The 15527-nt window shown below is 40.7% G+C and overlaps 1 protein-coding gene across 2 annotated transcripts in view; it reads right to left on the minus strand.

The window, feature by feature from the left end:
• Positions 1–14714, minus strand: part of LOC121552779 (lethal(3)malignant brain tumor-like protein 3) — a 62684-nt gene extending 47970 nt beyond the window's left edge. For both annotated transcript variants that reach the window (XM_041865811.2, XM_041865810.2), the window contains exons 1-14: positions 14629–14714; positions 12892–13016; positions 12493–12604; positions 9987–10152; positions 8717–8864; positions 8055–8139; positions 7692–7786; positions 7280–7384; positions 6823–6958; positions 6027–6118; positions 4886–5037; positions 947–1023; positions 568–653; positions 312–422 (exon numbers count right to left, since the gene is read on the minus strand). In XM_041865811.2, coding sequence (XP_041721745.2) covers positions 312–422; positions 568–653; positions 947–1023; positions 4886–5037; positions 6027–6118; positions 6823–6958; positions 7280–7384; positions 7692–7786; positions 8055–8139; positions 8717–8864; positions 9987–10152; positions 12493–12604; positions 12892–12999 — 1473 coding nt within the window. In that variant the 5' untranslated portion in view covers positions 13000–13016; positions 14629–14714. The remainder of the gene's footprint in view (positions 1–311; positions 423–567; positions 654–946; positions 1024–4885; positions 5038–6026; positions 6119–6822; positions 6959–7279; positions 7385–7691; positions 7787–8054; positions 8140–8716; positions 8865–9986; positions 10153–12492; positions 12605–12891; positions 13017–14628) is intronic.
• Between the last annotated feature and the right edge of the window lie 813 nt (positions 14715–15527).

Below are 15527 nucleotides of genomic sequence, written 5' to 3' on the forward strand. Positions count from 1 at the left end.
CCAGTGTGGAGTGCAGATACTGTAGATACCGGTAGACACAGGGGTCAGATAGACACAGATAGATAATGATAGACACAGTGACAGGGGTCAGATAGATCAGTTTCTCAAACCTCTCCTCGAGGACCCCAGACGTTTCAATATTTTGTTTTAGCCCTGAACTAGCTCTCCTGATTCACCTACTCATTGGCTTGATGATTAGTTAACAAGTCGAATCAGGTGTGCTAGCTCTGGAATAGATAAAAGACATGGAACGGCTGGGGGTCCCCGAGGAGAGGTTTAAAGTAGACAGAGAGTGATAGATATGTTCTCACTTTGATCCTGTGGTCGTCAGTGTCTACCACGGTGGCCACTCTGACAAGCATGGGGTTCCTCTTGTCCACCGTCTCCAGCTTCATGAGTGGCAGGAAGCTGTGGGGGGGTTTCTGTAGAGGGAGAGGGGGGTGTGAGGCAGCATGTCATTCTGCAGCAGGCAGACAGCCAGCTAGGCTACTCTAGTAAATGGTGTTGAGATGTGGATGTGGGGCTGCCACATCGTCTTACGGGCCGAGGACAGAGAGACAGCCTCACCCCTTTGAAAGCCCTGGCAGGGGCCGGTGATGAGTTGGTCTCCTCCAGATACTTTCCCCAGGAGAAATCCTTGACACTGGGGTAAACTAGAGGGAAGAGCAATGAAAAAGATTGATCCAGATTGAGCATGTTTTTACTATATGCTTTATGATGTAGTGTGTGTGTGGGCGGGTAAAGTCCCTTGTGCTTTCTGTCACTCGAAACCATCTGTCTACTCCACAGTGGAATAACATAATTTATAGATCAGATCATCTGTTTGGAAACTTTCCATGTGTTGTTTTACTCTAATAACTGTATGGTCAATCATCATTACACACTATATCCTGGTATCTACAGGACAAATAGTGACAATAATGATTGACAGGAGTTAGTATGTCACCTGGAGGGGTCGTGAGAATCCTGTTGTTGTCTTGACACCAGCCCACTGGGTGGATGTAGGGACTGGTTGCATCACACCTACAGAAGAGCAGGAGAAGGACAGTAGTAAAAATGCCATCTGCTCACCAATGTAACATTTCCCCATTTCATATTCCCTTGGTGGCAGGTTGCCTAGCCGTTAAGAGGGAAAGGGAATATCTAGTCAGTTGCACAACTGAATGCACTCAACCGAAATGTGTCTTCCACATTCAACCCAACCCGAGTGGGCTCCCGAGTGGCGCAGCGGTCTAAGGCACTGCATCTCAGTGCTCAATGCTTGAGTGCTTGAGGTGTCACTACAGACCCCCTGGTTCGATTCCAGGCTGTATCACAACCGGCCGTGATTGGGAGTCCCATAGGGCGGCGCACAATTGGCCCAGCGTCGTCCGGGTTTGGCCGGTGTAGGCCGTCATTGTAAATAAGAATTTGTTCTTAACTGACTTGCCTAGTTAAATAAAGGTAAAATAAAAAATATATAAAATAAACTCTGAATCAGAGAGCTGCAGGGGGCTGTGGCATCAGCCACCTTATTTCTGAGTGATTACCCGTACATTTAGCCATGATGGCATGTTATGCAACATACACTTTGATGTGTCGGGACAGTCAGGGCGAGAAAAGGACGCTTCTCTCACAGCTTCCCACAAATACCTCTCTGCACGACAAACATCAGTAGGACAACATTCATCTATCACTGAATGATGGAGGGCACATCATTGACCTGATGAGTAGCATTGTTTAGGTACAACTACAGGTATTAATACTGTTATGATGCCGTCATTGCATCGGCAATGCTGGATAAATTGCAAGGGGCTTGCTTCTCTGGTCAGTATATTGCAACTCTCCTTACTTGTCCAATAGGCTGTTACTGAAATATCTTTGGAGAGTAAAACTGTTTATTATTTCAGCATGTACTCAACATACTGTAAAACCAATCCCTATTGTGGTGTGCCAGTGTGGATAATCTCATTTGAGGGTTGTCATTGTTTCCACCTCAGTGGTCAGTGTTGTTACAGTAAGCTTGTTTAAAGGTGCAATGCAGACGTTTTTATCTCAATATCAAATCATTTCTGGGTAACAATTAAGTACCTTACTGCGACTGTTTTCAATTAAAATGGTAAAAAATAAACTAAAATAGCTTCTTAACAAGAGCAATTTCTCAAGCAAGAATTTTGCTAGGACTGTCTGAAAGTGGTCTGAGTGGGGAGGGGAAAACTGAAAAGTAGCTGTTATTGGCCAAAACTCCCTCTCACCAAAACAGGCAGAAATTTCAGGCGGTCTTTGCAACAGCTCTTACACTAAAATGGCATTATCATCATTTTCCCAGTATTATTCCAACCTCATAGTGTGGAAATACACTGAATGTACAAAACATTAGGAACACTTGCTCTTTCCATGACATAGACTTACCAGGTGAATCCAGGTGAAAGCTATGATCCCTTATTGATGTCACTTGCTAAATCCACTTCAATCAGTGTAGACAAAGTTAAAGAAAGATTTTTAAGCCTTGAGACATTTGAGACATGGATTGTGTATGTGTGACATTCAGAGGATGAATAGGCAAGACCAAAGATTTAAGAGCCCTTGAACGAGGTATGGTAGTCGGTGCCAGGCGTACCAGTTTGTATCAAGAACTGCAACGCTGCTGGGTTTTTCACACTCAACAGTTTCCCGTGTGTATCAAGAATGGTCCACCACCCAAAGGACATCCAGCCAACTTGACACAACTGTGGGAAGCATTGGAGTCAACATGGCCCACGAATTGAGGCTCTTCTGAGGGCAAAAGGGGGAGGGTGCAACTCAATATTAGGAAGGTGTCCTTAATGTTTTGTACACTCAATGTATATATAAAACACAGGAAAATCATGTTTTCGACTGCACTGGGCCTTTAAAGGAGTAGTTCACTATTTTACAACTTGATATTAGATGGTTCCTCACCCGGAAAGTAGTCTATGGGCCAAGAGAAACTGTAATCCAGGGTTCCGTTTTCTTTAAACAGCTACTAGGTGCTACAGAGGGTGGTGAGTACGGCCCAGTACATCACTGGGGCAGAGTTCCCTGCCATCTAGGACCTCTATACCAGGCGGTGTCAGAGGAAGGCTAAAAAAATCATCAAAGGCTCCAGCCACCCAAGCCACAGACTGTTCTCTCTGCTACTGCATGACAAGCGGTACCAGTGCACCAAGTCTGGAACCAACAGGACCCTGAACAGCTTCTACCCCCAAGCCATAAGACTGCTAAACAAGACTACTAAATAGCTAATAAAATGGCTACCAGCTGCTGCTACTGTCTATTATCTATCCTGTTGCCTAGTCACTTTAACCCTACCTACAGTATATGTAAGTAGCTACCTCAATTACCTCGTACACCTGCACATCGACTCGATACTGGTACTCCCTGTATATAGTCATGTTATTTTTACTCGTCATATATCAAGCATCTTTATATTACTTTATAATTGATCAGATTAAGTGTTTAGTACAGGTAATTATCAGACTCAAGTTACAAATGCTGGTAAACATTCAAATAAAAATACATTTTGTTAAACTTTATTCACAAAAGTAGTGCACTGGGCCTTTACTAATCCTGTATTAGCAGACCGATATATAGATGTCTTCAGCACAGGCAAAAAAACAAAATGTATATAAGAAGATTGGATTTGATGGGGGCATGTGAGCATGTTTTAAAAAATTATGTCCAAACCATCTGAAATCATTTCAAATCAACTCCATATTTTGTTTGATGTTACTTAAAGGTGATTTGGCCACACAAAAATTAACACGCTCTCATGCCCCTATCAATTCCATTGATTGCTTGTGGTGGCTAAAGTTATCTGAAGTGTGTAGTGGCTGTTTAAAGAGAACTGAACCATGGATTACAGTCTCTCCTGGCCCATAGACTATTTTCAGGGTGAGGAACCATCTAACATCAAATTGTAAAATAGTGAACTACTCCTTTAAGGGATGACAAAGTCCTAGTGTCCTACTCTCTGGCCAGGCCAGGGTGGAACAGAGCAGAGTGGAGTGGTTTAGCTGCTCTCTGGCCCGAGCTGTGATGTTGGAGAGGCCTGTGACTGGCTGTGACTGGCTGAGACTGGCTGTGACTGGCTGATGTGATACGTAATGACACCACGTGTGAGAGAGTCATCTCCCTCTGTGAGTCTGCTCCTATTTTAACCGCTCCGGGCTCTACTCTTTCCCTCTCCTCTCCTCCTTGACATTTATTGGTGATCATCCATAATTCAGCCAATACAAGCTCTTGTATCATGCAGATCAGGACTTCCTCCTGGCTGGCAGTCTAAATCCACAGCTGGGAGAGGTCAGAGTGGGCATGAAACCACAGTAACGACTGTAACCACACACGCAATTCTCAGTCAGAAAAAGCCAAACAATGGTGACAATCAACAAGGGTTGGAGTGATGAAAATTGATGGGGGAAACGGAGGCCTAAAGAATTGTGAGAAAAGAGAACTCTCACAACTCTCAATGTCTCAACAGACAGAGCCAAAGAAATGCAATAAGAAACAAATTAAATGGGAAAAACTTAAGACTAAATAATTGTGAGAAAAGTGATGTGCGTGCGAGTGTCAAAATAATAATTCATGGTACAGACATTTTTGTCTTCCAAATCTAAAAGCAATTATGCAGATTAAAGTGATGTAGCTTGTTTGCTTGTGTAAAATATGAATAACAAACACTTTTGTAAGAGGCAATGTTTTTTTCCTCCCAGACACAAACCTTCTGTTGTAATAATCTACCACCATCTAGTGCCCAATTCTGCAACACCAACACAAATTCCAAATATGACTATGATCTGGCATCAGTTAACACAAATCACTGCTGATGATGATACAGTGATTTGATTTTGAGTACTGAAGGAAATGTAATCACAAAGTTAGACATTACCAGAAGTCGTAGCTCTCATCCCAGTTATCAAAGTGCACCAGGAATCGACTGTCCACCATGTCTGTTACTGTGGCAACACAGATGAAGGAGGGGTTTTTCTTGTCAATGGCCTCCAGCTTCATCCCAATTCTAAATCCTAAAGGGGTGACAGTCTGGAAAATATAAATAGGACAGTTAATCAGAGACAAAAGTTACTTCATCCATAACCCTACTTTAAACCCTTTAAACTGCTCATGCATCTGCGTAATATCTATGTTGAATGTGCTGATGTCAAGTACTGTACTTCAATGAAGGATGTGTAAACCTGGGCGGAAAATCTAACTAAACTGAACAGTTCCACCTAGTGGTGGTAAAACACTAGTATCAAAGCAATATGAAAGTGGGGTGACAGTCTGGAAAATAAAAATAGGACAGTTACTCAGAGACAAAAGCTCACATTTGGTTCATCCATAACACTACAGATATAGGATCTTAATTTGATCACCCTGTTGCAGGTGAACTTTCCTGCAATGCAGGACATTTTAAACTTGTAGTGTATTTGAGGTTTAAAAGGCTTCTGAAGTTTGGAATTTTCCACTTAGAAATGTCAGACTTGATTTCCCCTTATGAAAAATGTATTTTAAAAAAGTCCATTAATTATAATCCACATAATAATTCACATTTCCTGTTGCTGCAGGATTATTTTCCTGCTGTAGCAAACTGGCTCAAATTAAGATCCTGCAACTGTACTTTAAACCCTTTAAACTGCTCATGCATCTGCATCATATCTATGTTGTATGGGCTGATGTCAAGTACTGTACTTCAGTGAAGGATGTGTAGTCTAACTAAACTAAACAGTTCCACCTAGTGGTGGTAAAACACTACTATTAAAGCAATATGAAAGTGGACACATTGGGATTTTGTGTCTGAGAATTTCAGATGGAGCCAATGCTTTTTGAATGGGAGTCATCTGTTGCCGGATGAATGGCAACGGAGATGACTGACAAAAAATTGATGCAACTCGTCCGAACTCGTCCAGAAATAGTTGACTTGAGTTGTACTTTTGACGGTCAAAAATGGACAATGATGTATGTCGATTTCATTTGTGTTCATGCATCGGAGTGTGTCCCCGGTCTAATCTAGGTCTGTAGGCTTCTCTTACCGTGTTCTGATTCTCAAACAGGGCCTTGGGAGCTGCCTGGGCTTTGCTCTGTTTGATGTACGACGACCAGCTGAACTCCTCATCCTTCATACCTGTCCATCCATAGAGAAATGACAAGGATTATTTCACGTTTCCATCAAGAACTGGGGGGGAATTATTTTACTCCTTATTAAATATCGCTGGTTCAATTTCAAGTATGTCGTATAAATAAAATATTTGTGTTCTTTGTGTTTTCAAAATAGTTGAGTACTGTTTTCCAGTTTTCCTGTTGCCATGGGTAACCTGCTTACACACCTGCTTGTCAAATTCATGCCCAAGTATGCCCACTGTAACCATCCCTACATGACTAGTCTCACATACAGATGTAGGATCTTAATTTGATCACCCTGTTGCAGGAGAACTTTCCTGCAATGCAGGACATTTAAATGTGTAGTGTATTTGAGGTAAAAAAAAAGAAAAGGCTTCTGAAGTTTGTAATATATACTTTGAAATGTCAGACTTGATTTTCCCTTATGAAAAATGTATCAACCCCTACAAAAATGGCCATTAATGATAATTATCAACATAATAATTCAAATTTCCTGTTGAAGCAAACTGGCTCAAATTAAGATCCTACATCTGTAGGAAAGAAAAATGGTGCGCAATAAAACAAATACAGCAGTAAGGAAATACAAATGAGCAGAAGATGAGGGAGTGCTACAGTAACAGTTTGAAAATATCCCATCCAAAATGTCAAGCAATACATATGTTATTATCTTTTCCAGGTGGTATCTGTCGAAGGTAGCATGTCTCTTACCTTTGGGGGGGTGAAGCTTGTGTCCCGTTTTCTCACACCATCCCACAGGGTGGATGTCTGCAGAGTTGGAATTCACCCAGAAGTCATAGCAGTCCGAGTTCTTGTCAAAGTGAAGCCGTATTCGGTGTCCTGAAACCTAAACATGGAAGAAGCATTAAGCATCTTCATACCTAACATGTTCATCCTGTGTTTGCTACACAGAGATTAAGTAGAGAGAAGTGGACATAATTCAAACCAAACAAGCATTTATGGTCTTATAAATACTGTCATTTACTAAATGCCATTGCATAGCAACACATACAGTACATGTTAGTGATCACAACTATTGCTATGCACTGGAACAAGAACAATGACAATGCAGACGTTGCTTCAGATCTTCCCAAAGCTGAAGATATCAATGACATGAGTTTAGACTCCTCTGAGAGGGCAGCGATGATGAGTCGAGGTGAGAGGTTACCTCAGCTACTGTGAGCACACAGTACATGGAGGGGTGCTCTGGGTCCACACCCTCCAGCCTCATACCCAACCGGAATCCATTCTTACTCAGGGGGAAGGCCTGGTGCTGAAAGGAAAACGTGACATAATTCCTTTAAAATACATATTCCCAGACTTATGGAGAATAAATAATGAACTTAACAGTGTTGCTGTAGGCAAAGAATAATATGGTTAATGAGTTGAATAAATGAACTCTAAACATGCAGGACACAATGTAGGCCTTGATGTGAAATTGCATCTTAACCCTGAATGACAAGCTGTAAAGGAGAAATAGAAGAAAGATTAGAATGACTCGAAGGAAACAGAGAATGATAATAGGTTAGACCTCAGTTAATAACCAATTCTAGACAGGCCTGAGGGGTATGATAGCTCACCTCTTTGAACAGTTTAGTGGGGGCAGCAATGGCTTTGTCCTGTTCCAGATAGGAGGCCCAACACCAAGACTTCTTCTTCCCTCCATATGGAACAGCTGCCATAAATAATGATTGGATTGTAACAAGCAATAAATTACATTACATACAGTTTGTGTGTGTGCAATGTCAGTGATTATATCAATTTAGTGATTGGGAAATAGTGAGAAGATTCTGTCCTAAGAGACAGTCCCAAATGGCACCCTATTCCCTATATAGTGCACTACCTTTGATAAGGCCCCATAGCGCACTACATAGGGAATAGGGTGCCATTTGGGACACAAACACCCCTCACAGGTGTCCCTTCCACTGCCTGTTTCTACTTACTGTGTCTCAGCAGGGCTGCATCCCCCCTCCGTTTCCTCCTGCCTCGCGGAGCTCCACGCGTCGTCTTCCTGCTGTCTTTCTCCTCCTGTTTGATTTACACAATAGAACACTAGAAAATTCAGGAACATTCTAATAAGACTAAGAATACTCACAAATACAGTATAGACTAGAGCAATGTGATATTTTGGTGCAGGCAATCAGGACAGTGTTTATGAGGTAGTATGGAAATCATTCTGAATTTGTGTATTAATTTACATGTTTCCATTTTGAAACATTAATGATAAATCAGAGACTATCAGAGAGTTTTCAGCACCAATCAGGTCACAGCATTTTGTGAGTCATTAATTTAGTATGAGTTATGACACCTCAGCAGTAAAAGGCATGCAAGGCTAATGTATCATCCCTCACAATCTTTTGCAATCTGGAGTGATGCAAAAAATGTACAGACAGAGCTCTGGAACTATTTGTCTATAACGTCTTTAAATCACATAAGCAATATCTACAAAATGTGATGAAATATCAAGAAATATCAGTACATTTCTTTAAATGTTGGGAGTGATTTAGTAGGTACACAATGTCTGTAAAAGTGTGTGGGGGGGAAAGCATAGATAAGAATTCCAGATAACAACATTATCTTCCTTGGAGTATAAAGTAATACTGACATAGTCCTCATCATGGTCCTCAGGCAGGACCTCTGTGGTATCCATCTTGTCTGCTAGGCTCTTCTTGTCCTGCTGCAGAGGCCTCTTACGGCTGACCCCCACCACCTCCCCATTGCTCTTAGACACCTCTTTCTTCAGCTTCAGCTCACTGCAGTGGAAAGAATATAGAGTACCAGCGATTTAGAAACTAGTAGTAAAAGGTTATGCAAAAAGTATTATAATTCTTAGAAACTATAGTTTCAGAAATATCTGAACTGGCAAATGTTTCTGCAAATTATCTAAAGTATGACCAGCACAAAACAGTGTTCATTCACTGCATATTCTTGTTATAAAAATGCACTAATGAGATGCAGGGCAGAAAATAATTGAATGAGACAGATTGTGTTACTACTGGTAGACTGAGTTAATACATGCATTTTCAAGTCGTAAATGTACAGGGGGACCACATGTATTTCATATTCATAACGCATTGCGCCTACATTGACTTATTCATGGGACCGGCTGCCTATGTATAATCGTATCATCATCATCAGCTATTAATGGTCTAAATCAAACTTTTGTTTTTTATTGTAATCTAACTCAAAATGTTTCTAATTAAGTGTAATTAATTGTTTATTATAGGATGTATAGGCAGTTTTTTCCCTTCTCTGTTGCCATGGCAGTAGTAAATCCACAGAGGGAATACCACTTTAAGATGTAACGTTCTGTTGGCAGCTTCTCCTCCTATAAGACAATGGATACATGGGGCCCACGGCAATGCAGCACTGGCTCTCACTCTCTCCAGCTCAGAGCATGCATTAGCATCACCGCCAATCTTTACATTAACTAACTGATCAATTATTCCTGACTTCCAATCTGCATAGGATGGCTGGCCCAAAGAAATTATAGGAGGGAGACTCATTGATTTTCTTAAGCATATGAAGGATGTTTATAGTTGTTCATATAAGCACATTGAGAAATAGAAAATACGATACCAGTAAAAAATGTTTTTATATATATTTGTGTTTCAAAATAGTTTGAACATGATCATTTGACATCAGTGTATGATATCAACATTGACTATGTGAGTCTGTCACTTCTATTATTTCAGTGCACTGTACATAAGGGAAAGTTATTACAAAAGGAATAACCTCATAAGCACAATAAACACAAGTTCAACTACCAGAAAGTAGCATCATATTTTCCCACTGCATCAGGCAGAAACTGAAGTTAGGACCAGACCAGACCCTCTGCACCCTAATCAATCTCTAGTCCTCCCCAGCCCACTCACTCCTGCTGGTCCTGCTGCAGACAGCGCTCGCTGCAGTGAAGGCAGTCAGACAGGAAGTCCACGGGGGAGCCCGTCCTCTGGCAGCGCACACACACACGGCCTCTCTGGACCCACTGCCCCTCCTGCCTCTCCTCTTTCACTGCCACAGACAAACTGTCTGAGAGGGCTGGGGAGGGAGTGAGAGAGAGAGAGAAAGGGAAGGAGAGAGAGAGAGAAAGGGAAGGAGAGAGAGGGAGAAAGGGAAGGAGAGAGAGAGAGAAAGGGAAGGAGAGAGAGAGAGAAAGGGAAGGAGAGAGAGAGAGAGAGAGAGAGAGAGAGAGAGAGAGAGAGAGAGAGAGAGAGAGAGAGAGAGTCGCAAAGTCATCCTCACCCATCTCCTGTGTGGCTAATGAAAAGTTTCTAAGCTCAGGGTCAATAAGAACAGAGTAATGGAATAATGTCAAAGGATCCCATGCATACTCTGTTTGATATTTTTTAACAACAATATAGCCACGAGCTAAACTAAGACATACATTGAAGGCCTAATCAGAAATGTTCAAATAGATAGCTGACAGCTGACCACTTTTAAAGATAATGATTCATCACTTTCTTAGCTTTGAGCTCAATTTGACTGATTCTCATACCTGATTCTGTACATTTGCCCACTGACAAAGAAATGATCAGTCTATAATTTTAATGGTAGGTTTATTTGAACAGTGAGAGACAGAATAACAACAACAAAACCCAGAAAAATGCATGTCAAAAATGTTATAAATTGATTTGCATTTTAATGAGGGAAATAAGTATTTGACCCCCTCTCAATCAGGAAGATTTCTGGCTCCCAGGTGTCTTTTACACAGGTAACGAGCTGAGATTAGGAGCACACTCTTAAAGGGAGTGCTCCTAATCTCAGCTTGTTACCTGTATAAAAGACACCTGTCCACAGAAGCAATCAATCAATCAGATTCCAAACACTCCACCATGGCCAAGACCAAAGAGCTCTCCAAGGATGTCAGGAACAACATTGTTGACCTACACAAGGCTGGAATGGGCTACAAGACCATCGCCAAGCAGCTTGGTGAGAAGGTGACAACAGTTGGTGCGATTATTCGCAAATGGAAGAAACACAAAATAACTGTCAATCTCCCTCGGCCAGGGGCTCCATGCAAGATCTCACCTCGTGGAGTTGCAATGATCATGAGAACGGTGAGGAATCAGCCCAGAACTACACGGGAGGATCTTGTCAATGATCTCAAGGCAGCTAGGACCATAGTCACCAATAAAAACAATTGGTAACACACTACGCCGTGAAGGACTGAAATCCTGTAGCGCCCGCAAGGTCCCCCTGCTCAAGAAAGCACATAACCAGGGCTGTCTGAAGTTTGCCAATGAACATCTGAATGATTCAGAGGAGAACTGGGTGAAAGTGTTGTGGTCAGATGAGACCAAAATCGAGCTCTTTGGCATCAACTCAACTCGCCGTGTTTGGAGGAGGAGGAATGCTGCCTATGACCCCAAGAACACCATCCCCACCGATGGACGGGGCCATGTACCGTCAAATCTTGCGTGAGAACCTCCTTCCCTCAGCCAGGGCATTGAAAATGGGTCGTGGATGGGTATTCCAGCATGACACTGACCCAAAACACACAGCCAAGGCAACAAAGGAGTGGCTCAAGAAGAAGCACATTAAGGTCCTGGAGTGGCCTAGCCAGTCTCCAGACCTTAATCCCATAGAAAATCTGTGGAGGGAGCTGAAGGTTCGAGTTGCCAAACGTCAGCCTCGAAATCTTAATGACTTGGAGAAGATCTGCAAAGAGGAGTGGAACAAAATCCCTCCTGAGATGTGTGCACACCTGGTGGCCAACTACAAGAAACGTCTGATGATTGCCAACAAGGGTTTTGCCACCAAGTACTAAGTCATGTTTTGCGGAGGGGTCAAATACTTATTTCCCTCATTAAAATGCAAATCAATTTATAACATTTTTGACATGCGTTTTTCTGGATTTATTTTTGTTTTGTTTTTGTTGTTGTTGTTATTCTGTCTCTCACTGTTCAAATAAACCTACCATTAAAATTATAGACTGATCATGTCTTTGTCAGTGGGCAAACGTACAAAATCAGCAGGGGATCAAATACTTTTTTCCCCTCACTGTATATCAGAGGTATCCTAAACTAAAAGATGAAAACATATTTCAGACAGCACAGTTACCTGATGTAATTATCTGGTGTTGTGACTAGTCATAAAAACAAAGCCACCACTACTGATGTCCAGTAGTTTCTTGAAGACTGCATGCATGGTATATGATAAGGTAGTGAAAACTGTCAGTTAAACATGCCTACTTGAAAGAGAAACATGAAAGAGAAAATATATGCACATCCCAGCAGGTCAGGTGCTAGAGAGACAGGTGCATATTATGTAAGATCCCAATGGGGATACAAACATTGTACATGTGTAGGCTTACATCTCACAAATATATCCCTGTTGGGAGCATATCAAAGTTGTATACACTGAACCATGCCATCTTACCCTCCTGAGCAGTGGGCACTATCCATGTAGTGGTGGCTTGAGCCTTCTTTACCCTCTCATCATCACCCTCCTCTGATAGGACCTCCAAGACTCCAAACTCATTCACCTTAAACTGATGAACATAACACACACACACGTGAGGAGTAATGGCATATTATATTTAGATGAATACTGTGATTAGGGCCATGAGACCTGGTCAGGAAAAACTAAAACTAATTACGATTTTTACAATTTATGATGTATACAATTATATATAACATTGCATTTGTCATTACAAAAATGGCTCATTCAATTTCATTATAATGTTTCCTTTTTCTGCTAGGTATAACACATGTAAAAAAAGATGTATATATATATATGACAACATTGAATCTTTTTGGCTATTGTGGTGATCTGTACCTTTAGCTCACTCCCAGGTAAGGTTCCAACACCATCATTCCAGTCCATGGCACCATACACATCAAAATCAGGGGCTACTGCATTTGTGGTGTCTGTAGACTCATCCATGTTAAAAAAGGGGATATCTGAAATAGACAATGATCGATGAAGCCAAGCCAGAAAATAAATAATGCACTGCAGAATAAATATGTCATAGGCCTACTAAATCGACATAAATTGACTTTAAAAAGGTTTTTTAAAACATTAGCTAACTAAATTCCAACTCAAATGAAAAGAAGAGAGACAAAGTAACGTTTCACAGAGCCACTTGGCAACAATGTTTCAATAACATTTCACAGAGCTGCTTCGCAACAATGTTTCACTACTGTCGAAATGTAACAGCGGAAGCCATGTGATTTTAACTCGATGACGTGCATCAACCACTAGAGGTCATTGCTGACAAGCTTTAGACGACTGCGTTTGAAACTTTCAGTCCCTATTCAACAATGAAATCACTGAACAAAACATGGAGACGAAAATGTCTAATGTATTTAACAGAAAATAAGAATTATTGGTAGTTTATGCAATATGATGCGTCAATATTGCTGTCTTTCAAATATAATTCCTGATATTGGGGTAGGGTTTAGGCTATAATTTATGGTTTATGTATGCGCCTATAAACTATAGGCATTCAGGCAGTTACAGTAGCCTATGTCAACAGCAAATCGTTGACATTCATTTATGAAATTGCAATATGAAAGTAACTTCAAATTGACGAGAACATATAATTTCATTTACAACCCAAACTATTTGAAGGATTACTCCTCTCTGCTAAATGTCAAAATTGCATCGTATGCGGGAATACTTTTTTGAAGGATAAAAAAATATTATTACAAAGGAAAATTCCGCGTGTTGACTGTGCACATATTATTCTCCATGTGTGTTAGATTTTATCATCAGATGCTCATTGTCGGTTATGAGCGGTATTCATATTTATTTCGAGCTCTTTGAGTCAAATAGTTTTTATTAAGAGTGGGATTAAATTATTCGGTTGGGCGCAACCAGTTCGCATTTCCTTTATATTCCAACTAGGAGTGTTACAGGTACGTAGTGATGTCCCGTAGCAAGACGCCCAACATGCATTGTATCAGATCTAAACACTTTTCTTTGCTCTGATAATATTAAATGTGTTTTAAAGGCAGTTCCCCAAAATGGCGGAGCTGGAATATACTCTATATAATTCTCACCGGCAGGCCTGCAGACTCGTTGCACTACAACAAAAAATATATTTAACTGCCTTGACAGCTTTTTGTAAGGAAATGGTGATATAAATATTTTAGTCCAGCTCGCTTGTCAAGCGCACGGTTCCTCCTTTCCACATCCATAAACGGGAATTACACAGAAGCGCATTATTCTTGAAAGAGTACACTATACCATTATTATATACGTCTCCAAGAGACAAGAAATGTAGCGCAACATATTTTCTATCGATTGCAGTAATTTTCGACGCAACTTTTGTTACAATTTTAGAACGCAATAGATTAACGCTCTACATTGAACCTCTTCCTGGCTGATATTATTGATGACACGTCCAGTCGTTTTGTACTTTATTGTTAAGTTTTGGTCAAATTCCGTCTCAATTAACCTCTAATGAAAGTATTAGACTACACAATAGATCACTAATTACTATAAGACATAATTTTCTGCATTAACTGTTTTATCCTAAAGTACATTTGTTTTAATTTGTCTGTTTCTTACCCAAAATTCTCCCACGAGTACTGACAAATTGCCCAGGCAGCCGTCAATGCGCATGAGCGTGGCTCTGAGCGAGTGCTTGCAGTGGGTGCTCCAGCTAGACTGTAGAACACATGATGGCAATATCGAAAGTTTTAGCTGGTTGAGTAACAAAATATTTATAGATTAAGCCATTATTTGTCGCATAACCTTGCCATCGAAATAAAACCATCAGCAAATGATTATTGATGCGTTGTGGATATTTGGAGACTGAAATAGGCGATGATTGGAATACAAGAGCACGAATACCATGTTACTAAAAATAAAACCTAGTTTGCTTGTCGACAGTGAAACCGGGTGACTTGCGAAATAGCACAAAGAACGTCCGAAAACGTTTCAATACCGACATTGTGTTGTATCCTAGTACGTAGTGCGCCATCAACCCATTTTTTCAATTTTGTGCTTAGGTTTACGCAGCAAGCTTGTTTGCGTTGCAGTTGATATAATACAATGAAGCTGTGCTTGTGAGTCCTGTGCAAGAAACTATGCAAATAAAATCAGATTGATGTACAACGTTTATTTATGCCATGTTATAGTTCCATTACTATAAACACATTGGCTCAACTTGATTTAATGACATCAAAATGTAAAACAGTAATAGGCTGTAGCCATGGCCTACTGTTTAATTCCACAACTCAAATACCTTTATTGGACTTCTAGTTAGCTTATCTAGAGTTGTCCAGTAAAAGTAATAGTACAGAATAGAATATAATATATTACGTTAGAGTAGAATACATAAAGTATGACTTTCATCAGTAATGGCTGTCTAGAGACAGACACAAATGTACAGTAACTATATGTGCAGATTTGTAGTCAATCAGCTTATTGTTACCAATGCCTGCAGTTATAAAACAAATGGTTAT

This window comes from Coregonus clupeaformis, chromosome 36 (genome assembly GCF_020615455.1).
Source record: "Coregonus clupeaformis isolate EN_2021a chromosome 36, ASM2061545v1, whole genome shotgun sequence".
Classification (NCBI taxonomy): domain Eukaryota; kingdom Metazoa; phylum Chordata; class Actinopteri; order Salmoniformes; family Salmonidae; genus Coregonus; species Coregonus clupeaformis.